The following is a 24,659-nucleotide window of genomic DNA, read 5'->3' as shown; positions in this document are numbered from 1 at the left end:
TTACTCATATTTCTCTGCCTTTTCTTCTAGAATCCGAATTACTCACATATTGCCTCTTTGATTTAGTTTTTTTTTTTTTTTTTTTTTCTTGGTTGGTTCAGCAAACCAACCAAGTTTCAGCTTCTGTTGCACTAAAATTTACCATTTATTCTCTATTTTTTGCCCTTGGTGGCATTGAAGATTGAACCCAGGGCCTATTACCACTGAGCTCTATCACCAGTTCTTTATTATTTTACTATTTACTAATTTATTTATTTATTGGTTCTTTGAAACAGGCTTTCACTATGTAGTTCAGGCTTGCCTTGAACTCACTATGTAGCCTGGGCTGGCCCTGACCTCGCACTCACGGCAATCTTTTTGCCTCAGCCTCCCAAGTATGACAGGCATGAACCACCATCCCTGGCCTGGCTTTTAAAAAACTATTATTTTATTTTGAAATAGAGTCTCTTTATAGTGCCAAGGCTAGCCTTAAACTTGCAAAACTCCTGCCTCAGCCTTTCGAGGAGCTGGGATTACAGATGTGTGCCCCATTCTGAGCAGGTCCCAGGTTCTCCCCTTAGCTGTGTTGCAATTACTGACGAACCTGTCAAAGGTGTTCTTCAAGTACAGCATTTGCAACGGTTGTTTATGTACAGAGTTGCCATGACTTTTTTTTATAGTCTTCATGTCTACACTTTCTAAAGAGCTTTTTACATATTAATTCAAGTCATTTCAAATCCTCTTGTCAGATAGCTGCAGTGTCTAGGCCTTCATTTAGATGATTGCTTTGTTTCTCAACAGAATAGTTTTTAAAAATATGTGTGCTATGACTTTGTTTTTTAATTATAACTGTGCAGTTTAATTTCTAATAATGGTGATATTGCCCTTGCCTGGTTTCTATGCATGGTGTAGGAAGAGGAGGGGCTGAGTACCATGTTATTTATATACTCATCTCTTGTCTCTCTTCCTCTGTTAGGCTGTCAGTGTGCGGTATTGAATCAGCCTTGTCAAGAGTCAGTCTTGTCAGGAGCTGAATGCAATCTGAGTTCTGTTGTTTCTATCATTTTATTGCTTGTGACTCCCACAGATTCCATACGCTCACATTAGCCACACCAGATGTCTTAGTCACTTTTCTCACCACTGGAACAAAATACCTGACACATGCAATTTAGAGTTTTATTTCAGCTGCTTTTTGAGTCAGTGGTTGACTGGCTCCAAGGCAGGAAGGAACAGTGGAAGGGCCGGCATTGCTGCTGATGGTGGCTGGGAAGCAGAAGGAGAAGGGAGGAGCAGAGAGAACACAGACTCTCCAGTGACTGCCCCCAGTGACTCCCCTTTTCCTAACCACAAGCCAGTTATAATGCCCCCCCAAGTCCAATTACTTGCCGAACATATGGGGGCTTGGGGGACCATTATAGATCTAAACCATAGCAACAGGACTCTAGCAGTTCCATACAAATCTAGCTAACTAAACTCTTCTTACCATCTCGCATGACAATTCGTATTTGTTCTGCTTTTCAAGTGAGCCAATACCTATATCCCTTCTCTTAGTGGAGTCTCCTGTCCTTTGGAAGGCAGGTTGGTTAGTTGCTCTGCGACCTCATCTCTCTGATGGGTTTGACAAAAGTTATGATTTGTTTATTATCCAAGAACCTTCAAAGACTATTATTAGTAACTAGGCATAGTGGCGCACAACTGTAATGCTAGCACTTGGGAGGCTGAGGCAAAAAGATCAGTGTATATGCAGGATCAGTCTGGACAACACAGTGAGTTCAAGCCCAGCCTGAACTACAAAACAAAAACCAGTTGTTATTGGTATAGTAGTAACACTTTCCCCAGTTTCCTGTATCTTAGCTGGGAGAGAGAAGTATCAGGCCATTAACTTTTTCACTGCTCTTTTTAATTCCTTTGGCCATCTCGTCCTGGTCTGCTGCCTGGGTCTTTTTCTTGGGTAACATCCTTACAGTTTAGTCCTCTAAATTATTTTGAGCTTGGAATCCCCACCATCACCACCAAGCCATTCTTTCTTTTTGGGGCTTGCTAAGTAGTTTAGGCTGGCCTGGAACTCATTCTGCACCCAAACTGGCCTCAAACTCAAGGTAGTTCTTTTGCCTCAGCCTCCTGTGCTGGAATTATAAGTATGCACCACCTCGTCCAGGGTCCCCCCACCTTCTTGTGGCTAACAGGCAAAGAGAATGGACAGAGGTTCAAAATAACCTAGGGAGTCCTGTTCCCAGTGATAAACCTGAAAATGGGGGAGGTGACTTTAGGATCTGAGATCCACCACTATATTCCTGACTTGCTCTCATTCTTCTGTGCTAGAAAGAGGGACCCAAAGTTGGGCATGGTGACCCACCCCTGTAACTCCAACACCAAGAGGCTGAGACAGATGGATGGAAATTTTGAGCCCAGATTGGGCAATTTTGTGACTTAGCAAGACCTTGTTTCAAAATAAATAGATAAATAAATAAATAAAAAGGTGGAGATGTAACTCTGTACGGCTTTGGATTCATTTCCCAGTAAAAAAAAAAAAGAGAAAAAAAAAGCAGGGGGACCCAAATAACCACCCCTATACTAATAAGAAACAGTAATCAAGATTACTAAAATATTCCCTGGAAAATGAAAATTACAACTGAGCAGAGAGAGAATAGTCTAGGAGTTCAAATCCCGGCTCTGCCACCAACTAGCTGCAGGTCCTTGAGCAAGTTTCTTTCCTTCTATCTCAGTTTCTAATCTGTAAAGTGGAAATAATAGCGCTTAGGTCATAGGAGTGTTTGGACAAGCAAAAGAGATATGTGAAGCACTTACAGTAGTAGCTGGCACATCATAAGCTCAGTAGGCGTGTTAACAATTAGGACTCCCTATAAGCTCAGAAATCTGTGGCAGAGAGCAGTTCCTTCCCTTTCCCAGAACCCATTGCAATCAAAACAGTTCACTGCGGAGCATCCTCAAAGTGCTCAAATCCTGCACTTAGCAATTTGTATGAAGTATCTCATAAGAGGTGGAGATAAACGATTCCTGGTTCATGGGCAAGGAAATCAGGACGAGAGAAGTGTTTTCCCAGGTCGCTCAGACTGCAGGTCACAGCCCTGGGATGGTCCTCAGCACCTCGTTTACCTCCCACAAGCTAGTGCCTACGCTTGTAAACTTGAGGGGGAGGCTGTTTGCCGTATTTATCTTATTGGTTTGTGCCATCTCACTAACAAGAGTAAATGCCTTAGGAATTGGTAGAGTGCTGTTTCTGACAGGAAACCCTGGACGTGACACGAATTTTCACACTTGATTTCAGCCCTTTGCACACTCCCTTCCCCCTCTTCTCTGCAGGCTGAGATCCGGTGTCAGCGCCTGGGTTTCACTCTGAGGGGATTTCAGCCAGGGGTGGCACTTCAGACTTGGGAAAGACAGCCAGCTGCATTGTGGGGAGCGGAGTGTAATAGGCCCACAAGCTGCGCAGGAAAACCAGACAGAAGCTACCACAGTGGAAATTCAAGAGAGAGGATAGTGGAGAAGCGGAGGAATGGTGGGTTGGCGAGATACCTTTAGGGAAAGAGGCTTTACAGGAAATGGAGGTGTATTTTTAATGTGATTGAGGAGGGGAAAGGAGGTGCCAAAGATGCCTAATTCCTGGCTAGTTCGTGGATGTTTGCTGAATGAATTACTGAGTGACCCCAACACAGAATGGGGTCACCCCAACACAGACTCGCACCCCCCCCACACACACCACCGGCTAGTCCGATGCTTCCGGAGCTCAGGCAAGGAAGTGGGTGGAAAGAGAAGGGGAAGAGAATGAGCATGGAGTCTCCACCCAGGAACTACTAGGTTGGACACCTCTAGGACTGGTCTGAGTCCACGGTGCAAACATGTCCCCTTGGCCCGCAGTTTCCTCCTGGCCCTTTTACTCTGTAAGCTGGACGTCCAGTACCCCTTTTACGATCGATCATGGAAGTACTGGCTCCTCGCCTGCGTCTAGAGGCTCAGCGCAGAGGTTCATCCGGCCCTCTCCGCCCAATGCACTGGTGGACTGGGTGGCGGCTCGGTGTAGCCCAGGAGACAGGAATCAGGAGCAGGGTGAGTTCTGGCGTCAGGGGCCCGTCCACCGCAATGCACCTGCCTTGCTGGGTCAGTGCCGCTCCCCTCCGGCCGCTCTCCACCCTCCCTTACCCAGCTGCGCCTTCTCGAGAAGTGCGCGCCTAAGCCCCGCAAGCGCGGCCGCCGCAAGGGTGCCGGCAGTCAGGTAGCGGCTGCTGCGCGCGCTCAGCCGCTGCGTGGGCGCTGCCCAGGAGCCCGGGAGCAGCAAGTGTGCGTGGGCAGAGAGCCGGCGCCGGTGCCCGCCGCGAATCTGCGCGGGGCGGGGGCGCGGCAAGTGCACCCCTGCGGGTGCGGACCCGCGCGCGGCGAGGCGGTGTGCAGAGGAGCGCGGCCGGGCGCACGGAGGAAGGATGCGTGCGGGTAACTTTTTGCTCGCCCCGCAAGTCCGAGCAGTCGCGCTGGAAGGGGCCGCCCGCGGCCGCCGGGCCAGAGCGGGGCGGCTGTGCCCGCCGCCGCCCCTCCCCCACTTCCGCCGCCCGCCTCTTCCTCGTTCCCCGCTCCCGGGGCCGTCCGTCCCGGGGGAGACCCGGAGGCGCGGCCCCACCCCGGCCGGCGCGGCTCGCTCCCACGCCCCCGTCTCCACCTCGCCGGGGCGGACAGACTGAGTCAGCGGGGCGCCAGCGCTGCAGGTAGGGGCTCCGGCCGCGGTGGGCGCAGGTGCCGCGGGGGACGGGCACGAGTGGGCCGCGGGGAGGAGGGGGCGGCGTCCTCCTCGACCCCTCCCTTCCCCCCGCGGCGCGGCGTGTCCCTTTTTAGGGCATTCTTTTCCCCTTGCTTACTCCATAGCGGGTGGGGCTGGGACCGAGAGGGAGTTGTCCGTTTCTCTGGCTCCTGCCTAGGCCCCTGGCAGCAACCAGCCCCAAATCTCTGCACTCTCTCCCAAGCATCGACAATCGCGTAAACAACTCCCTTGCTCCAGCTCCCGGCTCCTCGGCCCCCGGAGGGCAGCCCCTTCAATCGCGTGAGACCAGTGGGTTCCTGGGAGGGGAAAAGGAGGTGGCGTCTGGGAGCCCCTGGTACCCGTCAGCTATCCCCTCGGTCTCTCCTCCCCCTCGCCCCCGCTGCTAGGGCAGACGGCCCCAGGAGCCCTGGATATTTTTAGCGTTGTGACCTGGGCGGCAGCTCTAAGAGCCTTTCCCAGGAACCGGCGTCAGCGCCTCCCTGCTCCTCTGCCAGCCCGTGCCCAGCACTGGCTACCTACACCACTTCCTTGACCCCGCTTGGGTTTGGGTCCCTTTAAGCTGCGCCAGCGCCAGTGGAGCTGGTCAGGGTCTGGGATACGCTGAGTCCAGACGTGGCGCTTCACAGAGGATAACGTTCTGGTCCTCTAGAAACTCCTGCTCCTGGTGATGGGCTCATGCAGAATGCCAGGAATGAGACTGAGCGAATGAGAGTGAATGCACGGGGCCTGGGCTGGCCAGAGCTCTAATGTTCTAGAAAGCTCTCAGCGTTGGGGGTCAGAGGCCTGATCTGAATTGGACAAGACCGAGGACCTGCCCTTCCAAGCACGATTTACTGACTAGGCGAGATATGTCAGAGGAGGGCAGCAAATAAGGAGCTGTTGGAGTTCAGAGAAAAGATGGTCGATCCCCAAGTAGGTCACTTTTAGTGCCTTATGTTTTAGGCAATGAGAAGGATTGGACTGTACCATTTCAGATTGTAACACCGAGGTCAGAAAGATGATTTCCTTAGAGGCAGAGCCACATGTAGAAGTCTGGTCTGTGGCTTCAAAGCAAGAGTTTGGAGATGGAGGTGATGGATGGCATGTGCATGTGGAGAGAAGGGGTGGGGGGAGGATGATTTCTTAGCCTCTGGTTTTGAAGGATGAGGAAAAACCAGTTAAAACACTAGAGGAGGAGGCTTTTCCACCCTGCTGACTCTATCAGGTATCTCTGCCAAATTTTGGGCTGGATCAGCCCCTCCAAGCCTCTTAGAAGGGCATGATACTGAGAGCTGATCATTGGTTGTCTTCCCTGAATACAGAGGATCTTTGCCGTGCCTGGAACTGGCATCCCCTTTGTGGAGTTGGAGCAAGCCCCGCCTCTGCATAAGTCTTGGTTTGTGGAGTGGGCTTTGTTTCAGAGAAGGGGAGAGAGGTAGCTAAGGGCAGAAGCGCCCTGCCTGGAACCAGAGGCCCTGCTGCTGGGATGCTGGCTGCAGTGGAGTTCCCTAGTCCCAAGCCCCTACAGTTTTCTCACTCAGCCTCACAGCTGTGCTTGTCTTGCTCCTCTACCCTCCAGGGGTTGACATGGACCCAAATCCGCGGGCAACCCTTGAGCGCCAGCAGCTCCGCCTCCGGGAGCGGCAGAAATTCTTTGAGGATATTTTACAGCCAGAGACAGAGTTTGTCTTTCCTCTGTCCCACCTGCATCTTGAGTCCCAGAGACGTAAGTTCCAAGCCCTGAGGAATAGGATTGGGGTAGGGCAGGGAGGCAATCCTATGGGTCCTGAATCTTGGGCTTAAGCCTTTTTTGCTGTCTTGACCCAATAAACTACCTTGGGATCTGGCAGGTATGTGTCAGCACCACCTTGGTCTTCCTCGTTTACCCTCTCCATCCTCAGCCCCCATAGGTAGTATCTCATCCATGGAAGTGAATGTGGACACGCTGGAGCAAGTAGAACTTATTGATCTTGGGGATCAGGATGGAGCAGATGTGTTCTTGCCTTGTGAAGATCCTCCACCAACCCCTCAGACAGCTGGTATGGCCCTTTGCTTTGGGGACTTGGGCACTGGTCAGACACAGCCAGGTTTCTGGGCTCTGAAATGAGGGTGCAAGACCGGGCTGGGGGAGAAATACAAGGAAGGTTGGAAGTGGGTGTTTCCATCAGCAAAACTGCTGCCTGTTCTGATTTTATAGAAATTCACCCAGAGGAGGAACTGGGTTATAGATCCCCAGGTCAGAATCCTGGCAAAGACCAGCCTCTTTCACTTTGTAATTTTACATTTGTGAAATTAATGCAATTATTATAATTAAAATAATGTACAATGTAATTTTACATTAGACAATTTAAGCAATTTTAGTCTTTAATAACTTTAAAGACTTTAATAGTTACCAAACACTTTCTCTGGGTTGCTAATACTGTGCTAAAATACTTTAAATGCTGGGTATAATGTCCAGTGCCTATTATCCCAGGACTTAAGAGGCTGAGGCAAGAGAATCACTGCCTGGACTACATAGTGAGTTCAAGACCAAAGCCACTCTCCACTACAAAACAAGAGTATATATATATATATATATATATATATATATATATATATATACTTTAAACCTGTTATCTCAATGTTCATAACTTCCTAGCAAGGCAGGTAGTATAACCTTCATTTTATAAAGACAGAAATTATTCAGAAAAGTTCAGGAAGTAGAAAACATGGAATTCAAATCATGTCTGTCAGGTTCCAAAGTCCATGTTTAATATGTAAAATATTCTGTTATTTAAAACTGCTACTAATGTCCAGCATGGTGGCGCATGCCTGTTATCCAACACTCCAGAGGCTAGGCAGGAGGATCGGAGGTTGAGTTAGGAGGTTCAGAGGTTGAGGTAGGAGGATTGTTTCAAGTTTGAGACCAGCCTGGGCTACAAAAATGAGCTCAAGACCAGCCTAAACTGCATAGTGAGATCCTGTCTCAAAACAAAACAAACCTGCTATTGAGAGTCTACTATGCCAGACATTTTTATAAACAACCTCAGGTTTTATCCTTAAAACCTTTAGAGAACATAGGTAACCATTTTTTTTTAAGAGAAGAGGAGCAGAATCCTCAAAAGGGAAAATTAATTGTTTAGAGCTACTCAACAATACCTTGAATTAACTGATCTGATTCTGAGCCCAACCATGGTGTGGTGAGTAGAAGGAGCTGCAGCCAGGAGATGCTGGATAGATACTTGCCCCTGTCTGGGCTTTAGTTTGTCTGGCCATGTTAACCCCTAAGAGTTCTCTGAAGCCCTGTTTGGAGACCTGACAAGCTCTTCTTTGTGGGCAGGGGTGGATGACCATCCAGAGGAGCTGAGCCTGCCATTGCTCGAGCCAGACAGGACAACATCCCGGACTTCCTCCTCGTCCTCTGACTCCTCCACCAGCCTGCACAGTCCCAATCCGAGCGAAGGTGGAGCAGACACACCTTTGGCACAGTCTGATGAAGAGGAGAATGGGGGTGATGGAGAAGCACAGCCCCGAACCTGCAGCTAGCAGAGGGCCCCTCCTGCAGACTGAGCGAGCTGGCTGTTCTCCACATGAACCCTAGGCCCAGCGAGACCCCTTCTGGAGAATCCAGACACTTCACTTGCAGTGGGCACCAAAGGGAAGGAAGGATGGTGGGATGGTGTATCTCTCTGAGAATTAATTTTCTCCTGCTTTACTGCTAACCTTTTCCTGCCACAACTTTCCTGCCAGTTTTTGGCTTACTCCTGAGGTAGGACTTGCAAGTGAGGAGATGGAAGATGAGGTAGGACAGGATGCCGCTGCTTTTCTTAGCACTCCTCTCCCCCCAACTCTATCCTGTAGTCTTCTAGTAGTCTCCTAAACCCATGTCTCTAAGTGGATGTGAACGCATTAGCACTCCGATGAGGTGGTACTCCAACTATTTTGCCTCCTTACATCCTTTTTGGAAAAGGACATGGTATAAATAATAAACAAGTAGTAACATACCAATCATTCCACTCATTTTTGATACCACAGAGATACAGACTCACTGTGTCTTTAGCTCTCTAACCAACGCCATATCTCCATCAACCATTTATTCTGGGTTTTTTTTTTTCAAGAAATGTTTATTGGACACCTGTGCTGGGCATTTGGAATATAGTGCTGAGCAAACAAACTGTATTCCTCTCTTCTTGAGGTTTAGTGACTCAATAAAAGTATCAAAACTCAGTGTGATAAACAGCATGAAGAGGCACTACTCTGGTACCCGCAGGCAGGGATAGCTAACCTAGCTGGAATGGTAATTGAGGAGCTGATTTCTAAATAGAAATCTCAAGAACAACTAGGAATTAATCAGGTCTAGTGAAAAGGAGGGCATGATTCCAGCAGAAGGAGCAGCTCATGAAGACTAACTGGCGATAATATAGCCATGAGAAACTGAAAAGACGTTGGGAAGAATGATTAGATTTAAAAACATGATGAGGTAAGATCGACAAAGGTCAGGTTGTGAAATGTTTTGAAGCCTGTATTAGGTTTCAGCTCGACTGCTAGTAAAAGAGCATGACATAAGATACAAATGCGTTTCCTCATATAAAAGAAATCCCAAATACACACTACGAGGTTCTGTAGTTACTAAAGGTTGGTCTTTTGGGGGTTTTATTTTCTCCAGTAATGGAGATTAAACCCAGGAAATGCAGTGCTATCCAGCCCCCCCCCCCTTTTTTTTTTGAGTTAGGGTTGTGTTCAGGCTGGCCTCAAATTTATAATCATGGCCCAGTCTCCCAAGTGGCTAGGATTACAGGGATGTGCCACCATGCTTGGCCTTTTTGGCTTCTTTTTTTTTTTTTTTTTTTTTTTTTGCTCAGGAGTCCAAGGCATATGACTTGCATTCTTATAGAGGGGGTCATCAGAGTGGCTGTTACAACTCAAGCTGTTACGATTTTGAAATGGGCAAAAAGAAGGGGGATGAGCAAAGAGCGTAGCTTGATATCTATCCCTACTTTAAGAACCATTTTTGAAATTTCCAAGAAATAGCATCTGCTTTCATCCTACTGGCCTGAACTTGGTGGTATAGGAAGTGTTTCATTTGTAGACACTTTATAGACATAGAAATAAAGTTCTAGAAAAAAGGAAATTCTGTTTTTTGGGAAGGTAGTAACTCAAGATACCAATTTACCAATGTATCCAATTCCTGTACTATTAGATCTCTGAAAAGCATGCTGGGCACTGTGAGTGGGATTCTGGGCTACTTCTTTAGCAGCTACTCTGTTACCTGATAGAATCAGGCTTTGTTACTAACGAACAAGAGGATGTAATCCCTGGATAGGTTATTAGCAGTTTACATGTTAAAGGCCCTTTTAAGAGTTCAAACTTTATTGAGAGTAGTGAAGGGATTACAGGTAGCTGGATTTATTTACTTATTTTGGATTCAGGGTCTCACCATGTAGTTCATGCTGGCCTTGACCTTACTCTGTAGCCCGGGCTGGTCTTGGACTCACAGCAATCCTCCTCCCTCAGCCTCCCAGGTGCTGGAATTACAGGTGTGCACCACCACACCTGGCTTGAATTTGCGTATTTAAAAGCTAATATTGGGTACAATGTAGAGTATATTGGAGGACAGGCTTAAGACAGAGAGATAGCACAGTAATCTATGCAGGAGGTAATGGTGGCCCAGAAGACTGGTGATTCACTTATTTGAGTTGAAGCAGGCACAAGGAAGTGACATCATTCATTCAGTGAAGATTGAATGTCGGGATTTAGCATGTGTAAGACACCGGTCCCCCCCAAAAAGACCTTGCTGTCACAAAGGTTTAGAGTATAGTGTGTGTGTGTGTGTGTTAAATCTCAACTGTGACTAGTGCTAGGAAGTAGCCTATTCAGAGAGATCACCAGGTGTTTCCCTTGAGGAACTGGCATTAGAGCAAGGATCCAAATGATGATAGGAATAGACTGGAGGAAGACTGGCTGGAAGGCCTCTTGTGGAGCACTGAAGGAGGGAGCCAGAATGGACCCCTGGAAGTCAAAAGTCTGCAGCCATCTGGGTAAGTGAGAACAGGCTGGTGTGGAGGCAGGGAGATGGAGAAAAGTAGAGGAGAAATTTAGAAGGCAAATTCCAAAAGATTTTATGAATATGAGAAAGGAAAGTGTCAAGGATGCTGCTACTGTTTCTACCTCCTGCGGCAGGATAGTTTAGAGAGCCCTTGACCCAGACTGGGGGAGTTGAGAGGAGCCATGTTTGGGAATAGGTCACACAGCTGGTTGTAGACATACTGATTAAGCACTTGGATCCAGAGGCATGGAATTTGGCTGAGAAGACTGGGCTGGAAAGAAACAGTCACCAACTCATGAATGAAGCCATGTGTACGTGAATGCCGAGGAAATGTTGAATGGAGAGGATTATAGGATCTGGGCTTAAGAAACACAAAACTCACTTTTCACACACAAAATTTCACTTTCCTCCCTTCATGTATCAAACAGTGCCCATGGGATTAATGACTGACTGCCTAAATCTTAATGCTCTGTGCTAGTCAGGCCAAGCAACAGGGTTTGCTTCAAATCGCAGGAGGCCATTGTAAGTGACTTAAGTGCTCAAAACAATAGTGAGAAGCAGTGTCCATTTGCCTTTTACCTGTCTCTTGGAAGCCCGTGGAAAGAGTATGTGTTATCCAAAGTCACTGCTTGGGGAAAGAGTATCTGTTACCAAAGTCACTGGGTCAAAGTTGAGATCATCCTACTGAGATTGTCTCTATCTTCTTATGAATTTCCCCCTTCCTTCCTTCCTTCCTTCCTTCCTTCCTTCCTTCCTTCCTTCCTTCTCCTTCAGAGTAGCAAGACTTTACCTCCTGTTTGACTGACTGAATCTTCCCTGGGGCTGCAACCCATGATCCCTCTCCCCTGTAGGGTAAATGATGGGAAGCTGCACTGGTTGCCACCAACATGCCAATAAATATCTTGGTACCCCAGTCACACAATAATAAGATTGTGGAGTAGGGACAGGGAGTCTGACTAGGGAGAGCCCTCTTGAGAAGCAGAATTGTTTGAATCTCTAGGAAGCCTTCAGTTTAGTGGCTACGAGCCCCAGTCCTGATGGGAAAAGTCTTGGGTCATCTGAGACCACAGGACCACTTCCTGGTTGGGACAATGACCTGTTCTCTTGCCAAACCACAGGGGGTTGGCTGGCCTTCAGAGGCACTATCTCCAGTGGTCTGTTTTGAGTGCCCTTGGAGATGGGAGGATGGTTTGACACTAATTCTGAGTCAGGGAGCGTAGCTTTCAGTCTCCAAACCACAGTGCTGCTTCTTCCTGTTGCAGACTTGTTACTGGGTGTGCATCCACACAAACATTGGAGGTGGTGGGGAGAAGAGAGGCTCCTCCTTACAGGATCCAATGCTGCGGAGGACAGATGAGAGACTACAGCTCAGAAGTTCACCCTGCACAAGTTCACTCCCCAGAAATCAGAGAAGTTGACTATAACAGCAGGGCAGTATGGGGACAATACAGAATCGTGCTTTTTGTTTTTGCATTCTGGGGATTGGACTGAAGCCAGGGCCTTATGCATGTCAGTCAAGTGCTTCAACTCTGGCTACATCCTCAGCCTTTAAAAATAATTTTTTTGAGACAGCATTTGATGTGTAGTTCAGGCTGGCCTTGAACTCATGGCAATCTTCCTCTCTCAGTCTTGAGTGCTGGGATTATGGGCGTGTGCCACCATATCCCATCCGGCAGCCTTTTTAAATTTTGAGACAGTCTCCATAAATTGTCCAGCCTGGACTTGACCGTTTGATCCTCCTGCCTCAGCTTCCTCAGTAGCTAGGAGTATAGACACAGGCCACCATGCCAGCTTCTGGTGTTCATTCATGCATTATTATCACCTATAATATGCTAGCCATTTGCATAGCAATGGAATACTAAGGGGACCAGAAGGTTTTCTAGGAGCAGACATGACTAGATAATGGAAATTTAATTTGAGGAGGGCTGTGGCAGATGTGCACTAGACTGTAGCCCACTAGAGACAAAGAAGATTCACTAGAAGAAGCTGGGTCCTGAATAGGGACAGGCAACTTCAAAAGGAAACAAAACAGAAGCGCAAAATAATCATAATCATGGTAACTACTTTTGAAAAAAAGTACTGCCCAGTTGGTATTATAGATGCTGGTCCTGGCTCTATCACTCACTGGTATCTTAGAAAATTATCTCAATTCCTGTAGTTCAGTTTGCTTCTCTATAAGATGGAGAGAATAGTGCCTATCTGATGGGTCACTTGAATCAGTGTTATTAAGCATTTGATACATTTCAAATCCTATAAACACATAGTTTGTGACAATAACCCTGAAAACTTTCCCTTTTCAGCTGAAGAAAAGTGACTTGGATTGCTTAGGCTCACACAGATTAAGTGCTAGTGCAGGAATTTGAATCCATGTCTGTCTGATGCCTAGCTCATGGCAGGAACACTAACTGGAGATAGAAGGAGAACATGTGATCAAGGAATTTAGCATTGGAACTTATACAACTCAATAAAAAGGCAAACAAGCTGATAAAGGGGATGGGCACAAAAGATTTTGACAAACCTTTCACCAAGTAAGAATATGAGCCAGGTATGGTGGCACACACCTGTAATCCCAGCACTTGGGAGGCTGAGGCTGCAGGATCCCTTAAGAGTTTGAGGCCAGCGTGAACTACATAGCAAGACTCTGTTTAAAAAAAAAACAAAAGCCAGGGATTTAGCACAGTGGCCCACCACCTGCCTGGCAAGTCAAGTGTGAGTTCCTGAGTTTGATTCCTGGTACCACCCCCCACCCAGAAAAAAAGAATATAAATTCAACATCATTAATTACCAGGGAAATGCAAATTAAACCTATGATGAGCTATTAATACATTAAAACTACAAAGTCCAAAAAGTTCAAAACATCAAATGATGATCAGGATCTAAAGAACTGGAATACTCATATGTTTCATTTCTTTATTTTTGGTACTGGGAATTGAACTCAGGAGCTTGTGCTTGCCAGGCAAGCACTTGTGCTTCTGAGCTATGTCCCCGGCCCCTCTCATATATTGCTGATAAAAGAATAACATGACACACGTTGGAGAAAGATCTGACAGGTTTTTTTTTGTTTTGAGACAGGATTTTTCTATGTAATTCAGGCCAGCTTGAACTCATTGTGTAACCCAGGCTGGCCCTGGAAATCCTCCTGCCTCTGCCTCCCAAGTACTGGGATTACAGGCCTGCACCACCACACCTAGCATGAAAGTTTTATATAAATCTAAATGACCTAGCAATTCTACTTCCGAATATTTGCCTAATATATATGAAAAACATATCTACAATACAATTTATATAGGTAACAGTTCATAATGACCAAAGACTTCAAAAATCCTAGGTGCCCATCAAGAGAATGGCTAAAACTGTGGCTCCTTCATACAATGTAATACTGCATGGCAAAAAAAGAACTACTGATATATACAAGAACATGGATGATTCTCAAAAACATTCATCCTGTGATGAGCCTTACTCAAAATATATACATTCTGTACTATATGTATTTCATTAGTTCTCACAAATTAATCTACTGTTGGAAAAAAACCACTGGTTACCTCTGAAAGGTGTATGGGGGCAGGAATTTTCTGAGAAGAAACATTAGATTACTGTCTGGTGTTTTGTTTTTAGTGGTAGGTATCAAACCCAGAATGCCATATATGCTTGCTCTTTTTTTTTTTTTAAACTTTTTAAAACTTTTTATCGGAACCAGGGATCGAACTCACGACCACCTGCTTGCAAGGCAGGTGCTTATGCCGTTGAGCTAAATCCCCAGGCCTGTCATGTATGCTAAGCAAGTGCTTTACCGCTGAGCTACATTTCCAGTCCCAGGTTTTCAAGACTCTCACTATCTGGACTGAAGTTTGGGTTATATAGCTACATCTATTTGTCAGAACTCAGTGAATGTGCACTTTGGATTTGTGCATTTCATTGTATGGAAATTTTACCTCAAAAGAAAAATGTCAACAAATACTGAGCTGTATCGTTATGCTGAACTGTTTAGAAAAAGTGTACCAGTGTCTGCAATTCATCTTAAAATGCACTAAAATATAAAGTGTATTAATGGATACTTAGCCGGATATGTGAAAACTCAAGATTTGTAAACTATTATGGTGAAACCTAGGTGATGGGAAACGGTCATTCATTTTGCTGTACTTTTGAAAGGGCGTCATGTGGAGCACTTTGCAGGAAAGTTCTGTCTTTAGAGGAGCCAGCTACATTTAGGACCAAGCAAATCGAGACATCAGAAGCTGAGAGCCGCGCAAGCCCACAGAGTGACCTCGCAAAAGTAACTGATCTATTTCGATCTGTTTCTCAACTATCAAGTGACAACGCCTGCGCTCCGAGTTATTAAGCATTTCCTGGTGAGAGGAAACATCCCGATTAGTGTTCTTAATCCACCCCTCACCCTGTTACACGCGCACACCCTTTCCCCTTTCTCAACGTTCCTGAGACCCATTCATCCAAGAGCCTTCCCACCGTCTTCTGTCCTGGCCGCAGCGCCACTAACCGCGCTCCGTTTCCGGAAGGCAGCGGAAGTCACTGCTCAAGTGCTCTTCCTATTGGACTTCGGCCTTCCGGGGGGCGGGCATGCCGGGCCGGAAGCGGCCACAGCCATGGCGGCCGCCGCGCCGCTCGCTTTGCTAGCATTGTTATTCTTGGGGCTGGTCGCCTGGGGCCATGCAGAGCCCCTGCGCGATAGCTTTCGGGAGGAGCTCGTCATCACCCCATTGCCTTCGGGGGACGTAGCCGCTACTTTCCAGTTTCGTACGCGCTGGGATTCGGAACTGCAGCGGGAAGGAGGTGAGAGTGAAACTGACCGGAGCAAGATTTCCGTAGCACCTGCTGAGGTTGAGGAAGGTGGCAAACCTCCGGAGGCGGGGCCTGATTCCCAGTGGAGTCTGGGTGTTGACAGGGACCGGGGATCGCCACTCACCGGCTTGCTTTTCCTCAGTATCTCATTACAGGCTCTTCCCCAAAGCCCTGGGCCAGCTGATCTCTAAGTATTCTCTGCGGGAACTGCACCTGTCATTCACGCAAGGTTTTTGGAGAACACGAAACTGGGGGTCACCCTTCCTACAGGCCCCATCAGGTGCAGAGCTCTGGGTCTGGTTCCAAGATACTGTCACTGAGTGAGTGCACACCTTGAATCCTATTGCAGGCCATGGAAAGAGTGTGGCAGGGGTAGGTGTCACCCGGCCACTGCCTTTTGTGGGGAAGCAGTTCCAGTAGGCAGCAATCTCCTGGCAGTAGAGCAGCTTTGGAAGTAAGACGTGATATTGCTACTGAATGGCATTCTTTACTGAATAAACATCCTTCTTCTAATACTTTTCAGACTCAAGGTAGCACATGCAGATCCCCACAGAAGTAGGGAATAAATGACTGATGTGTATGTGGCTATAAGGGCATAGAACACTCAGAAATTAAGTAATTTGATTGATTGTATTAGAGATTGAACCCAGAAATTTTGCAACCATATTCCTGCCCCCTTTTAAAGATACTTTTAAAAAATTTTGAAACAGGGTCTCACTAAATTGCCCAGATTGGACTTGAATTTTCAGTACTTCTGCCTCAGTCTCCAAGAGTGCTGAGATTATGCGTGAGGGCCTGAGTTCGATTCCTAGTACCAAAAAGAAAATAGTAAAAAAAAAAAAGCCCCTTTAAAGTGCATTCATATCCATTTTCCTCCCAATCTCACTGTAACAAATCAAGAATACAACTATAACAAATTTTAGGGCAGTAATACAAGCGATAAGGCCTGTCCTGTGTGAAAATCTGAAGACAGCCATCACTTAGTACTCAAGAGAATTATGTTAGCAGTAGAGGTCTAATGTGGTCAGGCTCTTGTTTTTCAAGAGATCAAAATTTAATGTGACAACTAACAGATTTAAATATCAACAAGTATTTTTAAAAAAAAATTTTAATGCTATGTAGGTCAGTGTTGCATACACCAAACAAACCATGGTTCTGGTTTGGATAGAGCTTTCAGGCTTCAAGTTTGTGATTCTTGAGGCTTAAGGGTTGAAGCAATGGAAAAGTCATGCTGAACAAAGGATCATCAAAAAATTATTGACTATTGCACTAAAACAGTATTAAATGAGGACTGTTCCTCAAAGGCTTTCTCTCTTGCCTGAACAATGGGTCTCTTTTTTTTATATTTGCTCTGCTGTCACTATCTCAACTCAAAATGGAGCTGATGTTTAAAATTCTAGTGTCTAATCATTAAGCTTTATGCTTCTTATTAATATAAAGAGAAAATCTTTTGTTATTTCTCCAAGAAAAGAACACCTCAATTTGATGTTTTTGTGAGGTACTAGAATGGTTGTTTTTCCTGTGTTCAGTGAGAGTTTGGAATATGACTTCCCACCAGGGAAGAGCCAGGACTTAGCATCATCTCCAGGGTATTTGGAGGGCAGTGTCTGTTGCTTTGCTCAACTGAACACTCACCTGGAAGCCACATAGTGAGAGGTGGATGCTTAGAACCACAGAAGCGCAGAGGAGCCTGTGCTTGAGGAGGCAGGCAAGGCTTCCTGGAGGAGGGCACTAGGACTGGAGCTGAACCTTGGAAGTAGGCATGGAGGAGTCAGCAAAGCATTCCAGGCAGAAAGAACCACCTGGGCAAAGACCCACTGGGCTGTGTGGATGTCCAAAGTAATGTGAGGAAGAAGAGGCCAAGGAGGGTGAGAGCAGGAAGGGGTGTGTGTGTGTGTGTGTGTGTGTGCGTTCCAGTTCCATCATCCAGCCTACCTGATAGTTATTACAGCCTTCTCCCATCACGGGCTTGGCAGTGGGCTTTGTGTGTGGAAGCAAAGGCAACCCTAGGACAGTGAGTGGGTTTGTGTCTCTATTCAGTGTGGATAAATCTTGGAAGGAGCTCAGTAACGTCCTCTCAGGGATCTTCTGCGCCTCTCTCAACTTCATCGACTCCACCAACACCGTCACTCCCACTGCCTCCTTCAAACCTTTGGGGCTGGCTAATGGTGAGCGAGCCCTTGCAGCCCTTCCCTGCTCAAACTTCTGTCTCCGTTCCCCTCAGCTTCCCATTCCTTAGCCCGGGCTAGATCCTCAGTCCCAGGCATGTGCAGAAACTGCTTTCTCTGAGTTTCCTTCTTCCCAGGGGTGAAGGGAGTGGCTTCGGCAGCTGGGAATCCTTGGGCAGTGGTGCTAGAGTGGTGGGTGTGTGTGTTGGGGGGGGGTTGGAGTCCACCCATGGAGTGTATGACCTTGAGGAAAGGGCCCCAAGTCCACCTCAGGTAGACCTCTGTTTTCCACAGACACTGACCACTACTTCCTGCGCTATGCTGTGCTGCCGCGGGAGGTTGTTTGCACTGAAAACCTCACCCCATGGAAGAAACTCTTGCCCTGTAGTTCCAAGGTAAGGCTTGGATGAGTGGTCTGAGTGTGGATGATGGCTCCAAAGAGGGGACAGAGTTAGAAGATGCCCTCTGGGAGTGGTGAGGGGACCAGGGCAATTTAAGAAAACCCATACCTCATGTCAGGTGCTGCATGCAGAGCACCGACTGTGTGTGTGTGTGTGTGTGTGTGTGTGTGTAAACTGACCCTACAGGCACACTATTACTAAGCTATACTCCCCTGCCTCTTGAGACAGGACATTTTGCCTCAGTTTTCCAAGTAGCTGGAATTTCGAGTGTGTGTCACTCTGTCCCAGCAAGGTGACCTTTTATCTCTTTCCACCTCCTCCAGGCAGGCCTTTCTGTGCTCCTGAAGGCTGATCGCTTATTCCACACCAGCTACCACTCCCAGGCAGTGCATATCCGCCCCATCTGCAGGGTAAGTCCTAGGGAATGATGATAGGTGCCTTCTAGGGGCACCAAAAGAAGGTACAGCTACAGGTTTAGCCCATTTTCCAGCTTGGCTGAGGGAGTAGTAAGAGGCAATGTGATGATGATTATTTGGGGCATTGGCTGAGCACCAAGGAAATCGAGTACTCAATAAATCTGTATCCTACTGAGTACTCAATAAATTTTTATCCTGGAGCGTAGTGATCAGGAACAGTAACTGTGTGAGTACAACTGCTAGCTGAGTCACTTGCCAGTTGGCATGACCTTGAATGAATCATTTCATTTCCCTGAGCCTTGTTGCCTCTCATCCATCACATAAAAATAGCAGTGGAATCGACTGTTGGAATTGTGGTAGTTTATTAAAGCGATGTACACAGTGCTGCCAGCACAGCGCCTGGCACGGGCCCAAGTGCTCAGTGGTGAACTGTGGCAGACAGATGTGAAGATACGTAAACAGGTAAGGGCTGTGTCCGGGTCGGAGTCCTGGACGCTGTGTGAAAGTGAGGTCCCCTCATCACTCCCATCTGGCCTTGTGGCAGAATGCACGCTGTACCAGCATCTCCTGGGAGCTGAGACAGACCCTCTCGGTGGTGTTTGATGCCTTCATCACAGGACAGGGGAAGAAAGGTAAGCTACTCACCTCTACCCCCCCGTCCCTGTTCTGCCCTTGGGGCAGATCACGGTCTGTACCCGTGCCTGCTCAGTCCACTGTCTGCTCCTAGACTGGTCTCTCTTCCGGATGTTCTCCCGAACCCTCACGGAGCCCTGCCCTCTGGCTTCAGAGAGCAGAGTCTATGTGGACATCACCAGCTACAGCCAGGTACCAAGGTCTCAGTCACACAGCCCTCTTTCCCAAAGCCACTCTGCCCCCATGCTTGTTTCTCAGCCCTCCCCACTGTGTTCCTAGGACAATGAGACACTGGAGGTGAACCCGCCCCCCACCACCACTTACCAAGATGTCATCCTGGGCACTCGGAAAACCTATGCTGTCTATGACCTGCTTGACACAGCTACAATCAATAACTCCCGCAACCTCAACCTTCAGCTCAAGTGGAAGAGACCCCCAGAGAATGGTGAGGGAGTGAGGGTGGGTAGATGGGCCCCCAGGACTGTAAGAGGCTACAGTTTTCTTCTCTTGGGGAAAGACTCACAGTTCTATCCCTTTGCTGTAAATTTAGACCCAGATCCATGGAGTCATATGCTCACGACTTTGACTCTTGTCATTTTCAAGCTGTGTGTGTATCTATGGGTAGGTTCATTTCTCCTCTGAGCTTTTGTGTGTGTGTGTGTGTATGCAAAATAGGGATAGTGATAGTAGTTTAGACAGTCAATGTAAAATGTGAAGTTTGTTCATGCATTCATGTAATCCACCAAATCTTTTTGAGTTTGTGCAGTCCACAAGGCACAGAGTGGTGAGTAAGATAGAGAGAGGACCCTGTATTCAAGAAACAAGTGTTTGCACTGAGTTAATGATGACTGTGCTCAGTATTACCAAGGCAAAGGGCAGACTATTCAGTGAGTGTTAGTTTGGGTTAGAAGAGGGGGCAGTATTGGGCACATTTGTGCTTAATAAATAATAATCATCTCATTATTATCACTTACGGGCTGGGAAAGACAGTAATAATTCTAGATCCTAGGTTCTAATGACAGAACTTTTCCCCACATCCTCCCTGGCTTGAAGCTCTGAACATGGCCTGGGGAGTGGGGAAGGGAAATAACCCTTGCCTTTTTGAGCTACAGTGTTGACTTTCTCCATGCAGAGGCCCCACCAGTGCCCTTCCTGCACGCCCAGCGTTACGTGAGTGGTTATGGACTGCAGAAAGGGGAGCTGAGCACGCTGCTGTACAACACCCACCCATACAGGGCCTTCCCGGTGCTGCTGCTGGATGCCGTGCCCTGGTACCTGCGGCTGTATGTGCACACCCTCAGCATCACCTCCAAGGGCAAGGAGAACAAACCAAGTGAGGAGCTGAGTCCCAAACGAAACCCACCGAGATCATTCTCCCTCTGGGTCCTTCAGGCTCTCGATGTCCCACAGTAGTTCTGAAATACCCCTGAAGACCTGCAGAGGCGTAAAGAGATAGAAATTTTATTTTATTTTATTTTTGGTACTGGGAATTGAACTCAGGACCTTATGCTTGCAAGGCAGGTTCTATGCCCCTGATCTGTCTCCCCATCCCTCTGCACAGACATAAAGAGTTAGAAATAGTTTGCAAAGTAGAACAGGAGACTTACTCTGCCAGATTCAGAAGTAATTTGTAAAGTGAAAGTAACCAAGGCAGGATGCTGGCAGTTCTAGATAGGAGGATGTGAAGGCAGCCTCTTCCTTTTGAATGCTCTTCTTTCTGGAGCCTATTCTATTCTATTCTGGAGCATATTTTTGTGTTTCATAATGATTCATAGACCACACCCCTTTTTTTCTCAGTATATTTTTTTCAATTAGAGCACACTCATTTTGCAAAGTAACATCTGAGGGGCCAAACTTAAAAATCTTTAAATGTTTTTGTTGTTTCCCATATTTTCAAAGCTATGATTCATAGTTTTGCTTATTTTCAGCCCCATTATTTGCACCTCAGAATCTCTTTCAAACATCTGTGTTGGTGTTCTGTAGGGTTTTCTGTTTTGTATTTTGCTTTTTTACTTTGGAAAATCTCAGGCACATACCAAGCTAGAATAGCATAATAAACTCCCATCATCCTGTCACACGACTTGACTTGTTGTCTTCCAGATTCCTGTCATTTTTGTTCAGCTCTTTCTCTTTCTTCCTCCTCCTGCTCTTCACTTTCTTTTCCTTCTCCTTCTTGCTTTCCTTCTTCCCCAGTTACTTTCTCCTCCCAGCGCTTGGTCATTTTTTGTGGTAGAGTATCTTAAAAGCAAGTTTAGACTTTGTATCAACTCACTGTTAAGTACTTTATATATTTCTAACAAAAAGGACTTTTCAAAACATACAAGCTTATCATTATCACGCCTGCTGTCTACTGCAGTCTTAATAAATTTTAAATTTGATTTATTTAAATCAGTTTTTTAAATTGAAATCTAAGTGAGGTTCTCATGCATTTGTTTGACATGTCTTTCTCTTTTTAAATTAATACTTTATTTCTTATTGTAATTGTAGATTTACAGAAAAAGTAGCCAAGGGGCCAAGGATACAGCTCAGCAGCGCAGTGCCTGCCTGCTAAGTGCAATGTCCTGAGTTCAATTCTTGATACCACAAAAAGAAAGACAGACAGACAGATATATAGATAGAAGAAAGAAAGAAAAAAAGAAAGTAAATAAGTTAACCAAAAGTAGAGTTCTCATGTACTTGGTCTCCCCCGGCCATTTTCACGGCTGTGTATTTGTTGGAGAAACTAGGTCATTTGTGGGGCAGAACATTCTTTATTCTAGATTTGTCCTTGTGTTGCTGCTTACTCTGCCCCTCTATCTCTTACCTTTTCTTGTGCATTGGTGGTTAGATTTAGAAACTTGATTAGATTTATGTCCCATATTTTTGGCAAGAGGCATTCCCAGGTGACTCTGTGAACTTCCTCTTGCATCACATCAGTCACTTGGTGTCTGGTGCCCCAATTTTAGTGATGCGAAGATAGTTAGTGTCTGCAGCATTCCTGACAGCCTCTCTTGACCATATCCTAGGCTCCTTCTTTTTGGAGACCCTGCTTTCTTCCCTAGCCTGCCTGTGGTCAAAGCAATTTCTGGCATCCAGGTTATGGCCAAGGCCAGGGGTAGAGACAGGAGGTTGGGTAGGTGGACCCCAGGAACGAGGTGACCCTTGCTTATCTCTAGGTTACATCCACTACCAGCCTGCCCAGGACCGGCAGCAGCCTCACCATCTGGAGATGCTGATTCAGCTGCCAGCCAACTCTGTCACCAAAGTCTCCATTCAGTTTGAACGGGCATTGCTCAAGTGGACTGAGTACACCCCGGACCCCAACCATGGCTTCTATGTCAGGTGAGACCCACGTCCACCTTGCTCTGCCACTTTCCTTTTGGTTGGTTAAACCAGTGAAGAACACAGGCCATCTGTCTGCTTCTCCTCAGCCCATCTGTCATCAGTGCCCTTGTGCCCAGCTTGGCAGCAACGAAGCCAGTGGACTGGGAAGAGAGCCCTCTCTTCAGCACCCTGTAAGTGTGGCCACACCCTTCCGTGTGATATCTGCATCTGCTGAGCATTACACAGGTGATCAGGCTCCTGCAGGGCAGATTGACACAGATTTTACCTCTTCCAAAGCAGTGTGTAGATTTAACTCAGTCCTTAAAAATCCTAGTGATCTCTGTTTGTGCAGACCTTATATAAAATGATTCCCGAGTGCTTCTACAAGCATGAATAGGTAAGAAGAGCAGTACTTAAGTCCACATTTACTCACTAGTTCTCTTAGCAAATAATAGAGCACTTATCAAACACCAAGTACCTAGAGAGCATGGTGGTACAGTGGTGAGCAAATCAGTTTTGTCCCCCTTGTCCCTGTCCTTGTCCTCACAATCCAGAGAGGATACGAGAGGAATGGATGGGGTGAAGGGAGTGGGGCATACCCCAGTGGATTATTCAGGAAGGCTTCTTTGAGGAGCACTGTTTAAGCTGAGACCAGGCTAAGAAAAAGCCAAGTGAAGGCCCACCTCCACTCCACTTCAGTACAGCCTGCTTTCTTTCGATTGGCAATTTGTATTGAGCTTTCTGATACCGCCTCTATCCAAAGGTTTGGGGAATAAGAGACTTTGGAAACCCTTATGAAGCATTGCTCAGTGCAGGTACAGAAGAAACAGCTACAGTGGAAGAGTGGATCCTGTCTCACCACTCCTTTACCCCGCAGGTTCCCCGTCTCGGATGGCTCCAACTGCTTCGTGCGACTCTACACAGAGCCGCTGCTGGTGAACCTGCCCACGCCTGACTTCAGCATGCCCTACAACGTGATCTGCCTCACGTGCACCGTGGTGGCCGTGTGCTATGGCTCCTTCTACAATCTCCTCACCCGAACCTTCCACATCGAGGAGCCCAGCACCGGTGGCCTGGCCAAGTGGTTGGCTAACCTTATCCGGCGAGCCCGAGGTGTCCCTCTACTGTGAGAATCACCCTCTTGGGCAACTGCAGCTGGTGTTTCTCTCTGGGGAGGGGTACCAGTGACCCCCGGGCCTTTCTGCTACTACCCCTCCCCAGAGTTGAACCAAACTGCCCTGGACTGCACTAGGACCCAGAGCTATGCTCTCCAGTACGGTAGCCACAGGTTAACAGTGGTGTTTAAGTTAAATTAAAATTTTATTTCCTCAGTTGAGGTGTGAGGTAACCATACTTCAAGTGTTCAGAAACCAAAAGAAGTTAGTGCTACAGTATTGGGTAGCACAGAACAGTGTTTCCATGTAGCAGAAAGTTCTGCACAGCACAGGCCTAGGTAATAGGGGTGCTGAAGCGTTCGTGTGGTGGGTGGAATTTACTGTGTGTGGAATAAAATGACTGCTTCCCTGGTTCTTTGCCTCTTCTGCTCCAGCCCTGGGAAGAACTAGGAACTGGGGCTTGTTTGCTGAGTTCCCAAACAGAAATTCTCATCCTACCTTCACACCTCCTCCCCAAAACTCCCCTATTTCCACCCACCACTGCCAGAAATGTTTTCATCTCCTCCCTTGTCTCCCGTCCCCCTCTGATTGTAATTCCAGGACTCTGGGTTTAGCTGGGAGTGTTTCTGTAAGCATAATTCATGGCCATGAAAACGAATCATCCTGCCTTTTGGGTTTCCTGAGAGCCAGTCCCCATCGCCAGGGGAAGAAGGGAGAGCAGAAGTGGTTCTGTAACTGTAATGTGCATCAGAATCACTGGGGGTGCTTGTGAAAATACTGCAGCTATCTGCACCCAGGATTTAAATATTTAGCAGAATCCTCAGGAGCTTGTGTTGTGGGTGGTCCTTAGGCCACCCAGAGGCTTTGAACTCAGGCCCATTGGATTGAAGCCTGTCCCACCCACCTCCCCTTATATAACCCTGGATTCTTGTAAAACATGACCTTAGGCAGAAGCCTCCTCTGCTTTCATCTTGTCTTCCTCTTGCAGAATTGGCATCAGCTGTGTAAGTTAACTCATGGTTCCCCTCCACGCCTACTCCACGCAGATCTCCCAGCATGGTGTTTGGCCTAG

At 47.1% G+C, this 24,659-nt stretch overlaps 3 protein-coding genes across 3 annotated transcripts in view; all 3 read left to right on the top strand.

Annotated features, from left to right (window-relative positions):
• Positions 1–6,455, top strand: part of Sys1 (SYS1 golgi trafficking protein) — a 33,806-nt gene extending 27,351 nt beyond the window's left edge. The window contains exon 4 of the mRNA XM_023564227.2: positions 6,309–6,455. Within this exon, the coding sequence (XP_023419995.1) occupies positions 6,309–6,315 (7 nt within the window). The 3' untranslated portion in view covers positions 6,316–6,455. The remainder of the gene's footprint in view (positions 1–6,308) is intronic.
• Dbndd2 (dysbindin domain containing 2) lies at positions 6,315–8,716 on the top strand. The gene is made up of 3 exons (XM_005002786.4): positions 6,315–6,455; positions 6,631–6,768; positions 8,049–8,716. Exons 1-3 carry the CDS (start codon positions 6,317–6,319, stop codon positions 8,252–8,254), a joined length of 483 nt encoding a protein of 160 aa, XP_005002843.2. The 5' UTR covers positions 6,315–6,316; the 3' UTR covers positions 8,255–8,716.
• A 6,603-nt stretch (positions 8,717–15,319) lies between these two features.
• Pigt (phosphatidylinositol glycan anchor biosynthesis class T) lies at positions 15,320–24,000 on the top strand. Its single transcript, XM_003467781.5, has 12 exons — positions 15,320–15,542; positions 15,694–15,871; positions 17,592–17,719; positions 18,014–18,114; positions 18,444–18,530; positions 19,081–19,168; positions 19,264–19,361; positions 19,449–19,614; positions 20,302–20,502; positions 22,325–22,490; positions 22,580–22,663; positions 23,350–24,000. The coding sequence occupies exons 1-12, from the start codon at positions 15,356–15,358 to the stop codon at positions 23,600–23,602; spliced, it is 1,737 nt and encodes a 578-aa protein (XP_003467829.3). The 5' UTR covers positions 15,320–15,355; the 3' UTR covers positions 23,603–24,000.
• The last annotated feature ends 659 nt before the right edge of the window (positions 24,001–24,659 follow it).

Source organism: Cavia porcellus, unplaced genomic scaffold, assembly GCF_034190915.1.
Source record: "Cavia porcellus strain 051 isolate PalLab524CR breed Dunkin Hartley unplaced genomic scaffold, mCavPor4.1 scaffold_5, whole genome shotgun sequence".
NCBI classification, from domain to species: Eukaryota; Metazoa; Chordata; class Mammalia; order Rodentia; family Caviidae; genus Cavia; species Cavia porcellus.
The sequence above is the reverse complement of the archived record's forward strand: the minus strand, read 5'-3'. Positions and strand labels throughout refer to the sequence as shown.